This window comes from Oncorhynchus mykiss, chromosome 13 (genome assembly GCF_057628025.1).
Source record: "Oncorhynchus mykiss isolate SJ-2025 chromosome 13, ASM5762802v1, whole genome shotgun sequence".
Taxonomy (NCBI): Eukaryota; Metazoa; Chordata; class Actinopteri; order Salmoniformes; family Salmonidae; genus Oncorhynchus; species Oncorhynchus mykiss.
In genome coordinates this window covers 37,252,646-37,272,322 of record NC_143034.1, presented here as the reverse complement: position 1 = coordinate 37,272,322, position 19,677 = coordinate 37,252,646, and the positions used below count along the sequence as shown (strand labels likewise).

The window sequence follows — 19,677 nt, the reverse complement described above, 5'->3', positions numbered from 1 at the left end:
CTGGTCTGTCATAATATAATAGAGACAGTAGATCTAGCTGGTATGTCATAATATAGTAGAGCCAGTAGGTCTAGCTGGTCTGTCATAATATAATAGATACAATAGATCTAGGTGGTCTGTCATAATATACTAGAGACAGTAGATCTAGCTGGTCTGTCATAATTTAAAAGGGAAAGTTGGTCTAGCTGGTCTTTCATAATATAGTAGAGAAGGTAGATCTATATAGACAGAGTAGATCTAGCTGGTCTGTCATAATATAGTAGAGACAGTAGATCTAGCTGGTCTGTCATAATATAATAGAGACAGTAGATCGTCTGTCATAATATAGTAGAGACAGTAGATCTAGCTGGTCTGTCATAATTTAATATGGACAGTAGGTCTAGCTGGTCTGTCATAATATAATAGAGACAGTAGATCTAGCTGGTATGTCATAATATAGTAGAGAAGGTAGATCTAGCTGGTCTGTTCTAATATAATAGAGACAGTAGACCTAGCTGGTCTGTCTTAATATAGGAGAGCCAGTAGGTCTAGCTGGTCTGTCATTATATAGTAGAGACAGTAGGTCTAGCTGGTCTGTCATAATATGATAGAGACAGTAGATCGTCTGTCATAATATAATAGAGACAGTAGATCTGGCTGGTCTGTAATACTATCGAACGTACAGTAGATATATCTGGTCTGTCATAATATACTAGAGACAGTAGATCTAGCTGGTCTGTTCTAATATATTAGAGACAGTAGATCTAGCTGGTCTGTCATAATATAATAGAGACAGTAGATCTAGCTGGTCTGTCAAAATATAATAGATACAGTAGATCTAGCTGGTCTGTCGTAATATAGTAGAGCCAGTAGGTCTAGCTGGTCTGTCATTATATAGTAGAGACAGTAGATCTTGCTTGTCTGTCATAATATAATAGATACAGTAGATTTAGCTGGTATGTCATAATATAATGGAGACAGTAGATCTAGCTGGTCTGTCATAATTTAAAAGGGAAAGTAGGTCTAGCTGGTCTTTCATAATATAATAGCGAAGGTAGATCTAGCTGGTCTGTTCTAATATAATAGAGACAGTAGATCTAGCTGGTCTGTCATTATATAGTAGAGACAGTAGATCTAGCTGATCTGTCATAATATAATAGAGACAGTAGATCAAGCTGGTCTGTCAAAATTTAATAGGGAAAGTAGGTCTAGCTGGTCTTTCATAATATAGTAGAGAAGGTAGATCTAGCTGGCATGTTCTAATATAATGGAGACAGTAGATCTAGCTGGTCTGTCATTATATAGTAGAGACAGTAGATCTAGCTGGTCTGTCATAATATAATAGAGACAGTAGATCTAGCTGGTCTGTCATAATTTAATAGGGAAAGTAGGTCTAGCTGGTCTTTCATAATATAGTAGAGAAGGTAGATCTAGCTGGTCTGTTCTAATATATTAGAGACAGTAGATCTAGCTGGTCTGTCATTATATAGTAGAGACAGTAGATCTAGCTGGTCTGTCATAATTTAATAGAGACAATAGATCTGGCTGGTCTGTAATACTATCGAACGTACAGTAGATCTATCTGGCCTGTCATAATATAGTAGAGACAGTAGATCTAGCTGGTCTGTCATAATTTAATATGGACAGTAGGTCTAGCTGGTCTGTCATAATATAATAGAGACAGTAGATCTAGCTGGTCTGTCATAATATAGTAGAGCCAGTAGGTCTAGCTGGTCTGTCATAATATAATAGAGACAGTAGATCTAGCTGGTCTGTCATAATATAGTAGAGCCAGTAGGTCTAGCTGGTCTGTCATAATATAATAGAGACAGTAGATCTAGCTGGTCTGTCATAATATAGTAGAGCCAGTAGGTCTAGCTGGTCTGTCATAATATAATAGAGACAGTAGATCTAGCTGGTCTGTCATAATATAGTAGAGCCAGTAGGTCTAGCTGGTCTGTCATTATATAATAGAGACAGTAGATCAGGCTGGTCTGTCAAAATATACTAGAGACAGTAGATCTAGCTGGTCTGTTCTAATATATTAGAGACAGTAGATCTAGCTGGTCTGTCATAATATAATAGAGACAGTAGATCTAGCTGGTCTGTCAAAATATAATAGATACAGTAGATCTAGCTGGTCTGTCGTAATATAGTAGAGCTAGTAGGTCTAGCTGGTCTGTCATTATATAGTAGAGACAGTAGATCTTGCTTGTCTGTCATAATATAATAGATACAGTAGATTTAGCTGGTATGTCATAATATAATGGAGACAGTAGATCTAGCTGGTCTGTCATAATTTAAAAGGGAAAGTAGGTCTAGCTGGTCTTTCATAATATAATAGCGAAGGTAGATCTAGCTGGTCTGTTCTAATATAATAGAGACAGTAGATCTAGCTGGTCTGTCATTATATAGTAGAGACAGTAGATCTAGCTGATCTGTCATAATATAATAGAGACAGTAGATCAAGCTGGTCTGTCAAAATTTAATAGGGAAAGTAGGTCTAGCTGGTCTTTCATAATATAGTAGAGAAGGTAGATCTAGCTGGTATGTTCTAATATAATGGAGACAGTAGATCTAGCTGGTCTGTCATAATATAGTAGAGCCAGTCTGTCATTATATAGTAGAGACAGTAGATCTAGCTGGTCTGTCATAATTTAATATGGAAAGTATGTCTAGCTGGCCTTTCATAATATAGTAGAGAATGTAGATCTAGCTGGTCTATTCTAATATAATAGAGACAGTAGATCTTGCTGGTCTGTCATAATATAGTAGAGTCAGTAGATCTAGCTGGTCTGTTCTAATATAATAGAGACAGTAGATCTAGCTGGTCTGTAATACTATCGAACGTACAGTAGATCTATCTGGCCTGTCATAATATAGTAGAGACAGTAGATCTAGCTGGTCTGTCATAATTTAATATGGAAAGTATGTCTAGCTGGCCTTTCATAATATAGTAGAGAATGTAGATCTAGCTGGTCTATTCTAATATAATAGAGACAGTAGATCTTGCTGGTCTGTCATAATATAGTAGAGTCAGTAGATCTAGCTGGTCTGTTCTAATATAGTAGAGAAGGTAGATATAGCTGTTATTTCATAATATAGTAGAGACAGTAGATCTAGCTGGTCTGTTCTAATATAATAGAGACACTAGATCTAGCTGGTCTGTCATAATATAGTAGATTCAGTAGATCTAGCTGGTCTGTTCTAATATAATAGAAACAGTAGATGTAGCTGGTCTGTCGTAATATAATAGGGACAGTAGGTCTAGCTGGTCTGTCAAAATATAATAGATACAGTAGATCTAGCTGGTCTGTCATAATATAATAGCTACAGTAGATCTAGCTGGTCTGTCATAATATAATAGAGACAGTAGATCGTCTGTCATAATATAATGGAGACAGTAGATCTGGCTGGTCTGTAATACTATCGAACGTACAGTAGATATATCTGGTCTGTCATAATATTGTAGAGAAGGTAGATCTAGCTGGTCTGTTCTAATATAATACAGACAGTAGATATATCTGGTCTGTCATAATATAGTAGAGACAGTAGATCTAGCTGGTCTGTCATAATATAATAGCTACAGTAGATCTAGCTGGTCTGTCATGATATAATAGAGCCAGTAGATCTAGCTGGTCTGTCATAATATAGTAGAGCCAGTAGGTCTAGCTGGTCTGTCATAATTTAATAGAGAAGGTAGATCTAGCTGGTCTGTTCTAATATAATACAGACAGTAGACCTAGCTGGTCTGTCTTAATATAGGAGAGCCAGTAGGTCTAGCTGGTCTGTCATTATATAGTAGAGACAGTAGATCTAGCTGGTCTGTCATAATATAATAGAGACAGTAGATCGTCTGTCATAATATAGTAGAGACAGTAGATCTAGCTGGTCTGTCATAATTTAATATGGACAGTAGGTCTAGCTGGTCTGTCATAATATAATAGAGACAGTAGATCTAGCTGGTATGTCATAATATAGGAGAGCCAGTAGATCGTCTGTCATAATATAATAGAGACAGTAGATCTGGCTGGTCTGTAATACTATCGAACGTACAGTAGATATATCTGGTCTGTCATAATATAATAGAGACAGTAGATCTAGCTGGTATGTCATAATATAGTAGAGCCAGTAAGTCTAGCTGGTCTGTCATAATATAATAGAGACAGTAGATCGTCTGTCATAATATAGTAGAGACAGTAGATCTAGCTGGTCTGTCATAATTTAATATGGACAGTAGGTCTAGCTGGTCTGTCATAATATAATAGAGACAGTAGATCTAGCTGGTATGTCATAATATAGTAGAGAAGGTAGATCTAGCTGGTCTGTTCTAATATAATAGAGACAGTAGACCTAGCTGGTCTGTCTTAATATAATAGAGACAGTAGATCGTCTGTCATAATATAGTAGAGACAGTAGATCTAGCTGGTCTGTCATAATTTAATATGGACAGTAGGTCTAGCTGGTCTGTCATTATATAGTAGAGACAGTAGATCTAGCTGGTCTGTCATAATATGATAGAGACAGTAGATCGTCTGTCATAATATAATAGAGACAGTAGATCTGGCTGGTCTGTAATACTATCGAACGTACAGTAGATATATCTGGTCTGTCATAATATAATAGAGACAGTAGATCTAGCTGGTATGTCATAATATAATGGAGACAGTAGATCTAGCTGGTCTGTCATAATTTAAAAGGGAAAGTAGGTCTAGCTGGTCTTTCATAATATAATAGCGAAGGTAGATCTAGCTGGTCTGTTCTAATATAATAGAGACAGTAGATCTAGCTGGTCTGTCATTATATAGTAGAGACAGTAGATCTAGCTGATCTGTCATAATATAATAGAGACAGTAGATCAAGCTGGTCTGTCAAAATTTAATAGGGAAAGTAGGTCTAGCTGGTCTTTCATAATATAGTAGAGAAGGTAGATCTAGCTGGCATGTTCTAATATAATGGAGACAGTAGATCTAGCTGGTCTGTCATAATATAGTAGAGCCAGTAGGTCTAGCTGGTCTGTCATTATATAGTAGAGACAGTAGATCTAGCTGGTCTGTAATACTATCGAACGTACAGTAGATATATCTGGTCTGTCATAATATAATAGAGACAGTAGATCTAGCTGGTATGTCATAATATAGTAGAGCCAGTAGGTCTAGCTGGTCTGTCATAATATAATAGAGACAGTAGATCTAGCTGGTATGTCATAATATAGTAGAGCCAGTAGGTCTAGCTGGTCTGTCATAATATAATAGATACAATAGATCTAGGTGGTCTGTCATAATATACTAGAGACAGTAGATCTAGCTGGTCTGTCATAATTTAAAAGGGAAAGTTGGTCTAGCTGGTCTTTCATAATATAGTAGAGAAGGTAGATCTAGCTGGACTGTCATAATATAATAGCTACAGTAGATCTAGCTGGTCTGTCATGATATAATAGACAGAGTAGATCTAGCTGGTCTGTCATAATATAGTAGAGACAGTAAATCTAGCTGGTCTGTCATAATATAATAGAGACAGTAGATCGTCTGTCATAATATAGTAGAGACAGTAGATCTAGCTGGTCTGTCATAATTTAATATGGACAGTAGGTCTAGCTGGTCTGTCATAATATAATAGAGACAGTAGATCTAGCTGGTATGTCATAATATAGTAGAGAAGGTAGATCTAGCTGGTCTGTTCTAATATAATAGAGACAGTAGACCTAGCTGGTCTGTCTTAATATAGGAGAGCCAGTAGGTCTAGCTGGTCTGTCATTATATAGTAGAGACAGTAGGTCTAGCTGGTCTGTCATAATATGATAGAGACAGTAGATCGTCTGTCATAATATAATAGAGAAGGTAGATCTAGCTGGTCTGTTCTAATATAATAGAGACAGTAGATCTAGCTGGTCTGTTCTAATATAATAGAGACAGTAGATCTAGCTGGTCTGTCATAATATAGTAGACACAGTAGGTCTAGCTGATCTGTCATAATATAGTAGAGAAGGTAGATCTAGCTGGTCTCTCATAATATAATAGCTACAGTAGATATAGCTGGTCTCTCATAATATAATAGCTACAGTAGATCTAGCTGGTCTGTCTTAATATAGGAGAGCCAGTAGGTCTAGCTGGTCTGTCATTATGTAGTAGAGACAGTCGATCTTGCTGGTCTGTCATAATATAATAGAGACAGTAGATCTGTCTGGTCTGTCTTAATATAGGAGAGCCAGTAGGTCTAGCTGGTCTGTCATTATAGAGTAGAGACAGTAGATCTAAGCTGGTCTGTCATAATATAATAGAGACAGTAGATCGTCTGTCATAATATAATAGAGACAGTAGATCTGGCTGGTCTGTAATACTATCGATCGTACAGTAGATATATCTGGTCTGTCATAATATATTAGAGACAGTAGATCTAGCTGGTCTGTCATAATTTAATATGGACAGTAGTTCTAGCTGGTCTGTCATAATGTAATAGAGACAGTAGATCTAGCTGGTATGTCATAATATAGTAGAGAAGGTAGATCTAGCTGGTCTGTTCTAACATAATAGAGACAGTAGACCTAGCAGGTCTGTCTTAATATAGGAGAGCCAGTAGGGCTAGCTGGTCTGTCATTATATAGTAGAGACAGTAGGTCTAGCTGGTCTGTCATAATATAATAGAGACAGTAGATCGTCTGTCATAATATAACAGAGACAGTAGATCTGGCTGGTCTGTAATACTATCGAACATACAGTAGATATATCTGGTCTGTCATAATATAGTAGAGACAGTAGATCTAGCTGGTCTGTCATAATTTAATATGGACAGTAGGTCTAGCTGGTCTGTCATAATAGAATAGATACAGTAGATATAGCTGGTCTCTCATAATTTAATAGGGACAGTAGGTCTAGCTGATCTGTCATAACATAGTAGAGACAGTAGATCTAGCTGGTCTGTCATAATAGAATAGATACAGTAGATATAGCTGGTCTTTCATAATATAATAGAGACAGTAGGTCTAGCTGGTCTGTCATAATATAATAGATACAGTAGATCTAGCTGGTCTGTCAAAATATACTAGAGACAGTAGATCTAGCTGGTCTGTCATAATTTAATAGGGACAGTAGGTCTAGCTGATCTGTCAAAATATAGTAGAGACAGTAGATCTAGCTGGTCTGTTCTAATATAATAGAGACAGTAGATCTAGCTGGTCTGTCATCATTTAATAGGGAAAGTAGGTCTAGCTGATCTTTCATAATATAATAGCGTAGTTAGATCTAGCTGGTCTGTTCTAATATAATAGAGACAGTAGGTCTAGCTGGTCTGTCATAATATAATAGATACAGTAGATCTATCTGGTCTGTCAAAATATACTAGAGACAGTAGATCTAGCTGGTCTGTCATAATTTAATAGGGACAGTAGGTCTAGCTGATCTGTCATAATATAGTAGAGACAGTAGATCTAGCTGGTCTGTTCTAATATAATATAGACAGTAGATCTAGCTGGTCTGTCATAATATAGTAGAGACAGTAGATCTAGCTGGTCTGTCGTAATATAATAAAGACAGTCGATGTTTGTGGGCTGTAGTAATATAATAGAGACAGTAGATCTAGCTGGTCTGTCATAATTTATTAGGGAGAGTAGATCAAGCTGGTCTGTCATATTTTAATAGGGACAGTAGGAATAGCTAGTCTGTCATAATATAGTAGAGACAGTAGATCTAGCTGGTCTGTTCTAATATAATAGAGACAGTAGATCTAGCTGGTCTGTCATAAAACAGTAGAGAAAGTAGAACTAGCTGGTCTGTCATAATATAATAGATACAGTAGATCTAGCTGGTCTGTCATAATATTATAGAGACAGTAGATCTAGCTGGTCTGTCATAATATAGTAGAGCCAGTAGGTCTAGCTGGTCTGTCATTATATAGTAGAGACAGTAGATCTAGCTTGTCTGTCATAATATAGTAGATACAGTAATTCTAGCTGGTCTGTCATAATAAAATAGAGACAGTAGATCTAGCTGGTCTGTCATAATTTAAAAGGGAAAGTAGGTCTAGCTGGTCTGTCATAATATAATAGCTGCAGTAGATCTAGCTGGTCTGTCATAAAATAATAGAGACAGTAGATGTATCTGGGCTGTAGTAATATAATAGAGACAGTAGATCTAGCTCGTCTGTCATAATATAATAGGGACAGTAGGTCTAGCTGGTCTGTCATAATATAATAGATACAGTAGATCTAGCTGGTCTGTCATAATATAATAGCTACAGTAGATCTAGCTGGTCTGTCATAATATAATAGCGATAGTAGATCTAGCTGGTCTTTCATAATATAGTAGAGAATGTAGATCTAGCTGGTCTGTCATAATTTAATAAAGACAGTAGATCTAGCTGGTCTGTCATAATGTAATATAGATAATAGATTTTGCTGGTCTTTCATAATATCGTAGAGAAGGTACCTCTAGCTGGTCTCTCATAATATAATAAAGACAATGTATCTAGCTGGTCTATCTATCTGTCAAAATATAGTAGAGGTAGTAGATCTAGCTTGTCTGTCATAATATATTATATACAGTAGATCTAGCTGGTCTGTCATAATATAGTAGAGACAGTAGATCTAGCTGGTCTGTTCTAATATAATATAGACAGTAGATCTAGCTGGTCTGTCATAATATAGTAGAGACAGTAGATCTAGCTGGTCTGTCGTAATATAATAAAGACAGTCGATGTTTGTGGGCTGTAGTAATATAATAGAGACAGTAGATCTAGCTGGTCTGTCATAATTTATTAGGGAGAGTAGATCAAGCTGGTCTGTCATATTTTAATAGGGACAGTAGGAATAGCTAGTCTGTCATAATATAGTAGAGACAGTAGATCTAGCTGGTCTGTTCTAATATAATAGAGACAGTAGATCTAGCTGGTCTGTCATAAAACAGTAGAGAAAGTAGAACTAGCTGGTCTGTCATAATCTAATAGATACAGTAGATCTAGCTGGTCTGTCATAATATTATAGAGACAGTAGATCTAGCTGGTCTGTCATAATATAGTAGAGCCAGTAGGTCTAGCTGGTCTGTCATTATATAGTAGAGACAGTAGATCTAGCTTGTCTGTCATAATATAGTAGATACAGTAATTCTAGCTGGTCTGTCATAATAAAATAGAGACAGTAGATCTAGCTGGTCTGTCATAATTTAAAAGGGAAAGTAGGTCTAGCTGGTCTGTCATAATATAATAGCTGCAGTAGATCTAGCTGGTCTGTCATAAAATAATAGAGACAGTAGATGTATCTGGGCTGTAGTAATATAATAGAGACAGTAGATCTAGCTCGTCTGTCATAATATAATAGGGACAGTAGGTCTAGCTGGTCTGTCATAATATAATAGATACAGTAGATCTAGCTGGTCTGTCATAATATAATAGCTACAGTAGATCTAGCTGGTCTGTCATAATATAATAGCGATAGTAGATCTAGCTGGTCTTTCATAATATAGTAGAGAATGTAGATCTAGCTGGTCTGTCATAATTTAATAAAGACAGTAGATCTAGCTGGTCTGTCATAATGTAATATAGATAATAGATCTTGCTGGTCTTTCATAATATCGTAGAGAAGGTACCTCTAGCTGGTCTCTCATAATATAATAAAGACAATGTATCTAGCTGGTCTATCTATCTGTCAAAATATAGTAGAGGTAGTAGATCTAGCTTGTCTGTCATAATATATTATATACAGTAGATCTAGCTGGTCTGTCATAATATGATAGAGACAGTAGATGTATCTGGGCTGTAGTAATATAATAGAGACAGTAGTTTAGCTTGTCTGTCATAATTTAATAGGGACAGTAGATCTAGCTGGTCTGTCATAATTTAATATATTGGACGTCGGGCATAGTCTTATTTTCAACATCTTTGGAAATATATTTTGCTAAATGGGAATTGTGCAATGTCAAAACACAGTTTTAACGTGTCCAAATCAATAACCAAAATGTGTGTGTTCTCTGGTGTAACGTCAGAAGGCCAGATGAAGCAAAACTCTTCTCACGTTGATTACAGCTATAAGATTTATCTCCTGTGTGTGTCCGCTTGTGTACGATCAGGCTTTTTAGCAGAGTAAAACTCTTCCCACATTGATCACAGCTATATGATTTCTCTCCTGTGTGTGTTCTCTGGTGTACAGTTAGATAGCTAGATGAAGTAAAACTCTTCCCACATTGATCACAGCTATAACGTTTCCCTCCTGTGTGTGTTCTCGGGTGTTTTGTCAGACAGCCAGATGTACCGAAACCCTTTCCACATTGATCACAACTATATGATTTCTCTCCTTTGTGTATTCTCTGATTTTTAGTGAGAAAGCTTGACTCAGTAAAACTTTTCCCACATTGATCAAATCCATAAAGTTTCTCTCCAGTGGGAAATCTTTGATGTATTTTAAAGTCTGATGAAGAGTTGATTTTTTTCCCACAGTCAGAGCAGCAGTGAGTTCTCTTCCCTGTGTATCTCTGCTGGTGTTTCTTGAGGTGATCTGATCTGGAAGGACTCTGCCTTGTCTGCCTTGTCATTATCATGATGTTGTTGAGGCTCCCCAGAGGATCCACGAAAGTCCAGTCTCTCTCCTGTGTGAATGACAAAGTCAGACAGATGGTTAGAGGCCCACAACAGCAGAAATCCAATGTTTATATTTGAGGTAAAAGATGATGCCCAGAGCATACCCATGAGTTGTTCAACAATTGACGTCTGTTAAATTATTTGACAATTAAGCCAGTCAAGTTAGCAACAAGTCATATTGTCTTGTTTTCACATTAGTAGTAACATCGATGATTGTAGACTAGAAATAAGTTATTCAAGTGGTTGAAATCCTAAGCAGTGTGCCAGACAACTATTGGTCTCCAATGTAGGCCCTTGTCTGTGTTTGCTAAAATTGCAGCACGAGGGCAATGCACAAACCATTTGAATGCAGAAACACCTCCCTGCTAATGAGGAAACCGATAGTTATGGATGTAGTATATCTGCCTAGAGCAAAAATGGTGAGCAGAAAATTTAGGTTTTCACAATGTATTCTGAATATTACAGCGCAAGATCAGGAGTGCAACTCAAGGAAACTCACATTAAGCTCTGTGTCTATTCACTAATTCACCACCGTGGGGGAAAACTCAGGGGAATTCTCATAGGCTGACAGCAAAAATAGCTTCCATTTACAGGTTGAAAATGAGTGCATTTCCCACTACTTTTGGATTATAATTGTAAGGCTCACTTGAATGTCCTGCTTAATATGTTTGTGTTTTTGTCGCAAATCAACTGCTATATACTTAAAAAACACTTAACCAGTAAAATGCTCTTTGGCTAGCTGTAACATCAGCCATAACGTCACGAAACAATAACAAAGACCTACTGTAGGACCCATAACTTCACCTAACAATAACACAGACCTAGGATTATAAATCATTTAATATTTCAGGTGAAACATGGAAACTAAAATGTCTGTCATGACATTTCATAACCTGATCATTTAGCGAATAATCCCACTAGGCTACTTTGTAATGGGTTGTCATTCTAAATGTCATGAATAAAGGAAAATAGTTCTGTGTGTTGTGCAATAGCCTGTCCATCAAGGAACAGTTCTCTACACATTATGAGGAAAGTATCTCCATTTCCAAACAGACTAACGAGACCCTACTGTAAATCAAGCAGATAATAACATTATAAACATCAATGTGTTAGGCATGTTGGATCCAACGCGGAGCACGGCATAACTGTCTTGACCAGAGTAATGAATGAAGAAGCACTTTGGTTGTTGTTGCATGTCGTGATGTTTGTCATGTGACTGACATTCAGAAAATGATTTCCTGGATCAGCTGATGATAGTTAAACATGTGACTAACAAAACAGCTACACTATTAAGAATTACGTGTAATTATTGAAAAACCGCGTTTATGACAGTTTGCATTTGGGTGTTGTCAATAAAGTTAAGGTGACTCTCGGTTACAACCACTGGATTTAGCAACCTCCATGTGTCCATGAAAACTGTTTTCCCAGCGTAACATAAAGAGACACTAAATGTTACGTAGTTAGAGTGCATTTCAGAGATCTGAATACAAAAAAACTGTCTGACAGCAAGATCTAGTATTTAAGTTGATGTTCATCATATGACAAGCGTAACGTTATGACTATAACTACTGTTCCCTGAAGGAAGGAAAGTAGGTGCAACAATCTATTAAATCCATGCCTCACTGGAAGCCCCGCCTTCCACAGGTGATAAGCTTGAGGCTCGGATTTATTCCTTAAATTTAATACCGCACTTCACCGACCCAAGAAGTGGCGGGGCCAAACAGGTGTTGTAACTCGTTCATAACTGACATGCAGACTGGTAGAAATGGTCAGATAAATTGGCACTCTAAATGTATTTATTTTTTCCCGGAAACTTCATGAGCATAATGTCAGAATTTAGGAAGGCCAGCAGCAGGTCGGTTGGTTATTTCCTTCTGGTTATACTGATCTCTGGCTTCCTCAAGTCATTTGTGTTAATTATTTAATCAAATGCTTGAAGCATCAGTTCAGTTTAAGTTCTGCACAAACAGTTGATTTGATTCAACACATACAGTTGATTTGATTCAACACATACAGTTGATTTGATTCAACACATACAGTTGATTTGATTCAACACAAACAGTTGATTTGATTCAACACAAACAGTTGATTTGATTCAACACATACAGTTGATTTGATCCAACACATACAGTTGATTTGATTCAACACATACAGTTGATTTGATCCAACACAAACAGTTGATTTGATTCAACACAAACAGTTGATTTGATTCAACACAAACAGTTGATTTGATTCAACACAAACAGTTGATTTGATTCAACACATACAGTGGATTTTATTAAACACAGGGGGTGTGTCTATATGGAAAAATACACGTCATAACATTCCAACCAATCAATTGGTAGAAAGAAAATACTATTTTTTTTGTTATCTTGGACACCACTAGAACATACAACATGCATTCAGACCCGTTCCCTTTTTACATATTTTGTTACGTTCTATTCTAAAATAGATTATATTTTTTTTTAATTATCAATCTTCAGACAATACCTCATAATGACATCACAATACCCCATAAATTGAGAAAAAAGTTTAGAAATGCTTGCATACCAGTGGTTGTATCTCTCTAGGTCATGCCAGTAGGTTACAGTAGGTTGTATCTCTCTGTGTCATGCCAGTAGGTTGCAGTAGGTTGAATCTCTCTAGGCCATGCCAGTAGGCTACAGTAGGTTGTAACTCTCTAGGTCATGCCAGTAGGCTACAGTAGGTAGTATCTCTCTAGGGTATGCCGGTAGGCTACAGTAGGTTGTATCTCTCTAGGTCATGCCAGTATGCTACAGTAGGTTGTAACTCTCTAGGTCATGCCAGTAGGTTACAGTAGGTTGTATACCTCTAGGTCATGCCAGTAGGCTACAGTAGGTTGTAACTCTCTAGGTCATGCCAGTAGGCTGCAGTAGGTTGTATCCAAGTGGAAACAATTATCAACCCAATGTGGAAAGTGTCGAATTTGGTCAACAACAAAAATAATGGCTTATTTGCAATGTGAGGTTTACTTGATCCAACAGAAGTTTCGTAATGATTAAGTTGTCATGTGGACACGTGACATACCGACAACTTTGATAAAAACATTATAGGAGCTGTCTCCAGATCGCTATGCATATTCATGCTAGTAGCTTAGCATCTCTCTCCATTGAATACAGGCGGTTGACGTCAACAACCCTCATAGAATATAAACAATAGATTACAATAATAAGATGTGTCCACCAATCCAAAGAAAGGATAGGTGGGAGCTAGACAACCATCAGTGCCGCTTTGTGGATAACAACTCCCCTTGTTAGGGAGGAGAGACATCTTGTCAGTATATCCATAATCTTTGGTGTAGCCAACCCAACTCTCACATTGGCACTATTGGGGGGCAAGGTGTGTAGTAAAACATCACTACATGAAAATCACTACATGCCGTGCCCCCCAGTCTGCAGTCAGCAGATAGACCCTTCTCAAATATATATGTTCAGTCACTTTTTGGAAACGGAACGGAGAAAACAAGGGGTAGCTTGCTCTCTACGTCGTCTGATTGTAGACATATCAGTCTTCATCCCAGGGCCCTCCGTTGAAGAGGTATTGACCAGCCAACTCCGAATATCCAAAGTTAAAAACAAATTGAAGGGGGTACTTACTGGTGTTAATCAGATCTCCTATCTCCACCTCTTCATCTTTCAATGTGACAGTCATCTCCCCCTCCATCTTCACTCCAAAAACTGCATCCTCCTCTTCTTTTACTGTAACATCCTCTTCCTCTTTCACTCTGAACGCGTCTTCCTCTTTTTTCACTGAAACGTCTTTCTCTTCTTCTTTCACTGTAACAGCCTCACACTCTACTTCTTGTTTTACTGTGACATCCTCCTCTTCCTTCTCGTCTTTCACGACAATGTTCAGCCCCTGGGGTCTGCTGCACGGGGGAAGAAGTTATCGTGAAAAAGGAGGAGGAAGAGGAGACTGTTTCAATACAAAAACAAGTAGAGGGTGAGGCTGTAAACATGAAAGAAGAAGAGAAAGACGTTACAGTGAAAGAAGAGAAAGAGGATGATGCAGTTTTTGACGTGAAAGAGGAGGAGGGGGAGATGACTGAAGGAAGAAGAGGAGGGAACTGGATATCTGCGCCCGGTTTCCCAAATGCATCTTAAGGCACCCAACGATGAACGGGCACTGATTAACAGTAGTAAGTACTGTCTTAAAAACAGGCACAAACTCAAACTTTGCTCATTATGTGTAGACAACTGTGTTGTGCAGTAAGCAGGTTCAGGTGTATAACTGTGGCTCCTTCCACATTCAAAGAATAGGCAAGAGGGCCAACCATTGAGAATAGTAAGACACTTCACTATTTCTATAACTACGATGTATTGTTTGTCCTTGTGGGTCCATTCATGTTTTTCAGCATAAAGTACTCTGCAGCCACTTAGTGTGGTGTGGACACCAGATGAGGCCACACAGATTCCTGTTGAACACTGTCACTTTAACTACCTTATCTCAATAACAGTCTCTCTCCTTCACTTCATCCCTTCTCCCTAAATCCTCTAGGTTATATCAGCAGTGTCGGTGAACCCCTCCTGCATCTGAACTGGCTACATCGAGGGCACAGCATGATCAGAGGTGAGAGGTCACTTGGTCAGGTCAACAGGAAGTATTATTAAAGAGATGCTTTACATTGAAATACAGATAGAGATGCAGTAGTACTAGAGTTAATGATCCCAGGTCAGTTTTGCATTTCACCTCCTGATTGATAACTAACAATGTCAGAATAAAAAATAAAAACACAAGGCTTAAACATGCTTTCTCTCTCCATCTGTCTCTCGTCTGCAGATATGTGTTGATGTGAGAGGATGCCAACCCCCAGTCTCATCATCGCCACCTCACCTGCTTTTAAGATAACCTTTTGGTCAACGTGAGACACTATTATGTAATTGTGATGAACTGAGAGAATATTTAGGTTGCACTGTGATTCATTAATCATGTGCTGCCTTCCCTGCTCCTATGTGTTTACCTCTTTCCCTTTCTGTCTTTAACACCTCCTCCTCTTTCTTCCTCTGTTTTTATAATGCACAACAGATGTGTATTGATGGACAGATTGAACTTGTATTTATAACACTTGGATAATGAGCTTTTCAATAAAGCGTTTCACATTCTCTACTGGTTGAAATGAAGTGTAATGTGATGAAATACTCCACCTGTCCTGTGTTTATCAGATCAATGCAGATGAAGGGCATTAGATGTTGAGATGAACTGGTGTTAAGAGTATTTACATGATGCATAGGAGGTGTAGTGTACTGTTTTTTAACATTATATTTCTGTATATATTAATTAACTAGTTGAATCCTGTTTCTAGTCTATTGGTTACAATGTGTAACCATTGATGTCCCAGGACCAAGATTGGTAAACACTGTTGAAGTGTATAATTGTAATACATACATGCAGACACAGCATCATTCAAAGACTGGAATTTGATACTCCTGGTATTGGATATGACTGAAAAATAATCTCAAAGACATTCATACCTAAACTGCACCTTTATTTGCCAAGGTAGAGTACATGATCAGTGAATAGATTAAATGTACAGGCTACAATGTGGGGATCTCATACATGGTAATAACTACATGTATATACGACTTGCATCCTTGGCACAACGTGATATAACAATTTTCTACTCAATCCATAGGCTTCATTAATGTCATTCAAGCTGTTTTGGAGTTGATACAACTGGCTTTGATAGCTGAGGTTCATAGCTAGGTTCTGAACTAATATGTATACCAAACAGTTGGGTCCATACACAGATCGGCTAGATAGCTAGCTACACATCCATAGGCATACAGGTATTTTAATCATCTACTGCACAATAAGCAAGAACATAGCTAGCTACGTTATTTCGTCTATCTGCATGGCATTTATCAGCAAGGCAAGCTTACACAATTGTACATTCAATTTTCAGTAAATTCTTCAGCTAGCTAGATTCTATACATCCACTGTTTTCACAAAACGACAGCCCGGTTTGCTGGTTGTTTCAGGAGTCCCTAAAACAACCAGAAGTACAATTTCATACTCATGTCACAACACCCATAATGCTAGCTGTCTAATGTTAGCTAGTCAGCTAGATAATGTTAGCTAGTCAGCTAGCTAGCTAATGTTAGCTAGTCAGCTAGCTGGCTAATGTTAGCTAGTCAGCTAGCTGGCTAAATCACGATTTTAGTAAATTAACTTTATGATAAAAAAAATGTATAATCGTTTGTCTCAACATTAACTAACATTCCTGTCAACTGTACATGCATGATTCGTTATGACATTATAATCCCTTACATTTGCTTCCATTCTAGTATTTCTGTCCACCATCTTTGATCCAGTTCAGTTCTGTGTAGGGGTACCCCTCTCTCCTAGTATTTCTGTCATCATTGATCCATTTCAGTTCTGTGTAGGGGTACCCCTCCTAGTATTTCTGTCCGCCAACAATGATCCAGTTCAGTTCTCTGTAGGGGTACCCCTCTCTCCTAGTATTTCTGTCCGCCATCTACAGTGCCTTGCGAAAGTATTCGGCCCCCTTGAACTTTGCGACCTTTTGCCACATTTCAGGCTTCAAACATAAAGATATAAAACTATATTTTTTTGTGAAGAATCAACAACAAGTGGGACACAATCATGAAGTGGAACGACATTTATTGGATATTTCAAACTTTTTTAACAAATCAAAAACTGAAAAATTGGGCGTGCAAAATTATTCAGCCCCCTTAAGTTAATACTTTGTAGCGCCACCTTTTGCTGCGATTACAGCTGTAAGTCGCTTGGGGTATGTCTCTATCAGTTTTGCACATCGAGAGACTGACATTTTTTCCCATTCCTCCTTGCAAAACAGCTCGAGCTCAGTGAGGTTGGATGGAGAGCATTTGTGAACAGCAGTTTTCAGTTCTTTCCACAGATTCTCGATCGGATTCAGGTCTGGACTTTGACTTGGCCATTCTAACACCTGGATATGTTTATTTTTGAACCATTCCATTGTAGATTTTGCTTTATGTTTTGGATCATTGTCTTGTTGGAAGACAAATCTCCGTCCCAGTCTCAGGTCTTTTGCAGACTCCATCAGGTTTTCTTCCAGAATGGTCCTGTATATGGCTCCATCCATCTTCCCATCAATTTTAACCATCTTCCCTGTCCCTGCTGAAGAAAAGCAGGCCCAAACCATGATGCTGCCACCACCATGTTTGACAGTGGGGATGGTGTGTTCAGTGTGATGAGCTGTGTTGCTTTTACGCCAAACATAACGTTTTGCATTGTTGCCAAAAAGTTCCATTTTGGTTTCATCTGACCAGAGCACCTTCTTCCACATGTTTGGTGTGTCTCCCAGGTGGCTTGTGGCAAACTTTAAACAACACTTTTTATGGATATCTTTAAGAAATGGCTTTCTTCTTGCCACTCTTCCATAAAGGCCAGATTTGTGCAATATACGACTGATTGTTGTCCTATGGACAGAGTCTCCCACCTCAGCTGTAGATCTCTGCAGTTCATCCAGAGTGATCATGGGCCTCTTGGCTGCATCTCTGATCAGTCTTCTCCTTGTATGAGCTGAAAGTTTAGAGGGACGGCCAGGTCTTGGTAGATTTGCAGTGGTCTGATACTCCTTCCATTTCAATATTATCGCTTGCACAGTGCTCCTTGGGATGTTTAAAGCTTGGGAAATCTTTTTGTATCCAAATCCGGCTTTAAACTTCTTCACAACAGTATCTCGGACCTGCCTGGTGTGTTCCTTGTTCTTCATGATGCTCTCTGCGCTTTTAACGGACCTCTGAGACTATCACAGTGCAGGTGCATTTATACGGAGACTTGATTACACACAGGTGGATTGTATTTATCATCATTAGTCATTTAGGTCAACATTGGATCATTCAGAGATCCTCACTGAACTTCTGGAGAGAGTTTGCTGCACTGAAAGTAAAGGGGCTGAATAATTTTGCACGCCCAATTTTTCAGTTTTTGATTTGTTAAAAAAGTTTGAAATATCCAATAAATGTCGTTCCACTTCATGATTGTGTCCCACTTGTTGTTGATTCTTCACAAAAAAAAATACAGTTTCATATCTTTATGTTTGAAGCCTGAAATGTGGCAAAAGTTCGCAAAGTTCAAGGGGGCCGAATACTTTCGCAAGGCACTGTACTGTACTCTATATCATCTACTGCATCTTTATGTAATACATGTATCACTAGCCACTTTAACTATGCCACTTTGTTTACATACTCATCTCAAATGTAAATACTGCACTCAATACCATCTACTGTATCTTGCCTATGCCGCTCTGTACCATCACTCATTCATATATCTTTATGTACATATTCTTTATCCCCTTACACTTGTGTCTATAAGGTAGTAGTTTTGGAATTGTTAGCTAGATTACTTGTTGGTTATTACTGCATTGTCGGAACTAGAAGCACAAGCATTTCGCTACACTCGCATTAACATCTGCTAACCATGTGTATGTGACAAATAAAATTTGATTTGATTTGATTTAGGAACATACTATTAAATCCACGCCTGTTGGAAGCCCCGCCTTCCACAGGTGATGAGTGTGAGGCTCGGATTCATTCCTTAAATTTAATACCGCTCTTCACCGACCCAGGAAAAGGCGGGATTCAAACAGGTGTTGTACCTCATTTCCCTCCTTCAGGGAAGAGTAATTATCGTCAAAGATACATTTGGGATGTCTGATAGTATTTCTGATTGTCTTAACTCATGAGTTGGAGCTTCTCAAAGTATTTTTTTCTTCACCTCAAACAGCAAGTAAACAAATTCTAATCAAAATCAATTGCGAATGACAATAGTTCCTCAAAGTATTTTCATAAAATATTCCCAGGTCTCGCCCCTTCGATAACCACTCAGCATAAAAGGGAACAATGTAATGCTCTGATCCAGTGGAAATGTCATAAAATACCTGATTACTTCTTATTCTTTACACAAATAGCCGACAGCTGTGTCTGTCCCAAACTCACTGGCCGGTAAACTCAGAGGGCCCAGAATATTTTATACAATGTTGCAAGCTTGCTATCACGAGTTTCGGGCTAACCCAGTTGATAGTTGATACAATGTTTAAAGTTTGTTGTAGACAGGCCATGTGCAGCCAATGTGATTTATAGGATATTTATTTTTATCAGGATATTT

General features: G+C 38.0%; 1 protein-coding gene across 1 annotated transcript in view; it reads left to right on the top strand.

The window, feature by feature from the left end:
• The window catches only part of LOC110487387 (uncharacterized), a 120,962-nt gene extending 105,292 nt beyond the window's left edge, over nucleotides 1–15,670 (top strand). The window contains exons 2-3 of the mRNA XM_090196107.1: nucleotides 15,064–15,135; nucleotides 15,346–15,670. Of these exons, the coding sequence (XP_090052233.1) occupies nucleotides 15,064–15,135; nucleotides 15,346–15,356 (83 nt within the window). The 3' untranslated portion in view covers nucleotides 15,357–15,670. The remainder of the gene's footprint in view (nucleotides 1–15,063; nucleotides 15,136–15,345) is intronic.
• The last annotated feature ends 4,007 nt before the right edge of the window (nucleotides 15,671–19,677 follow it).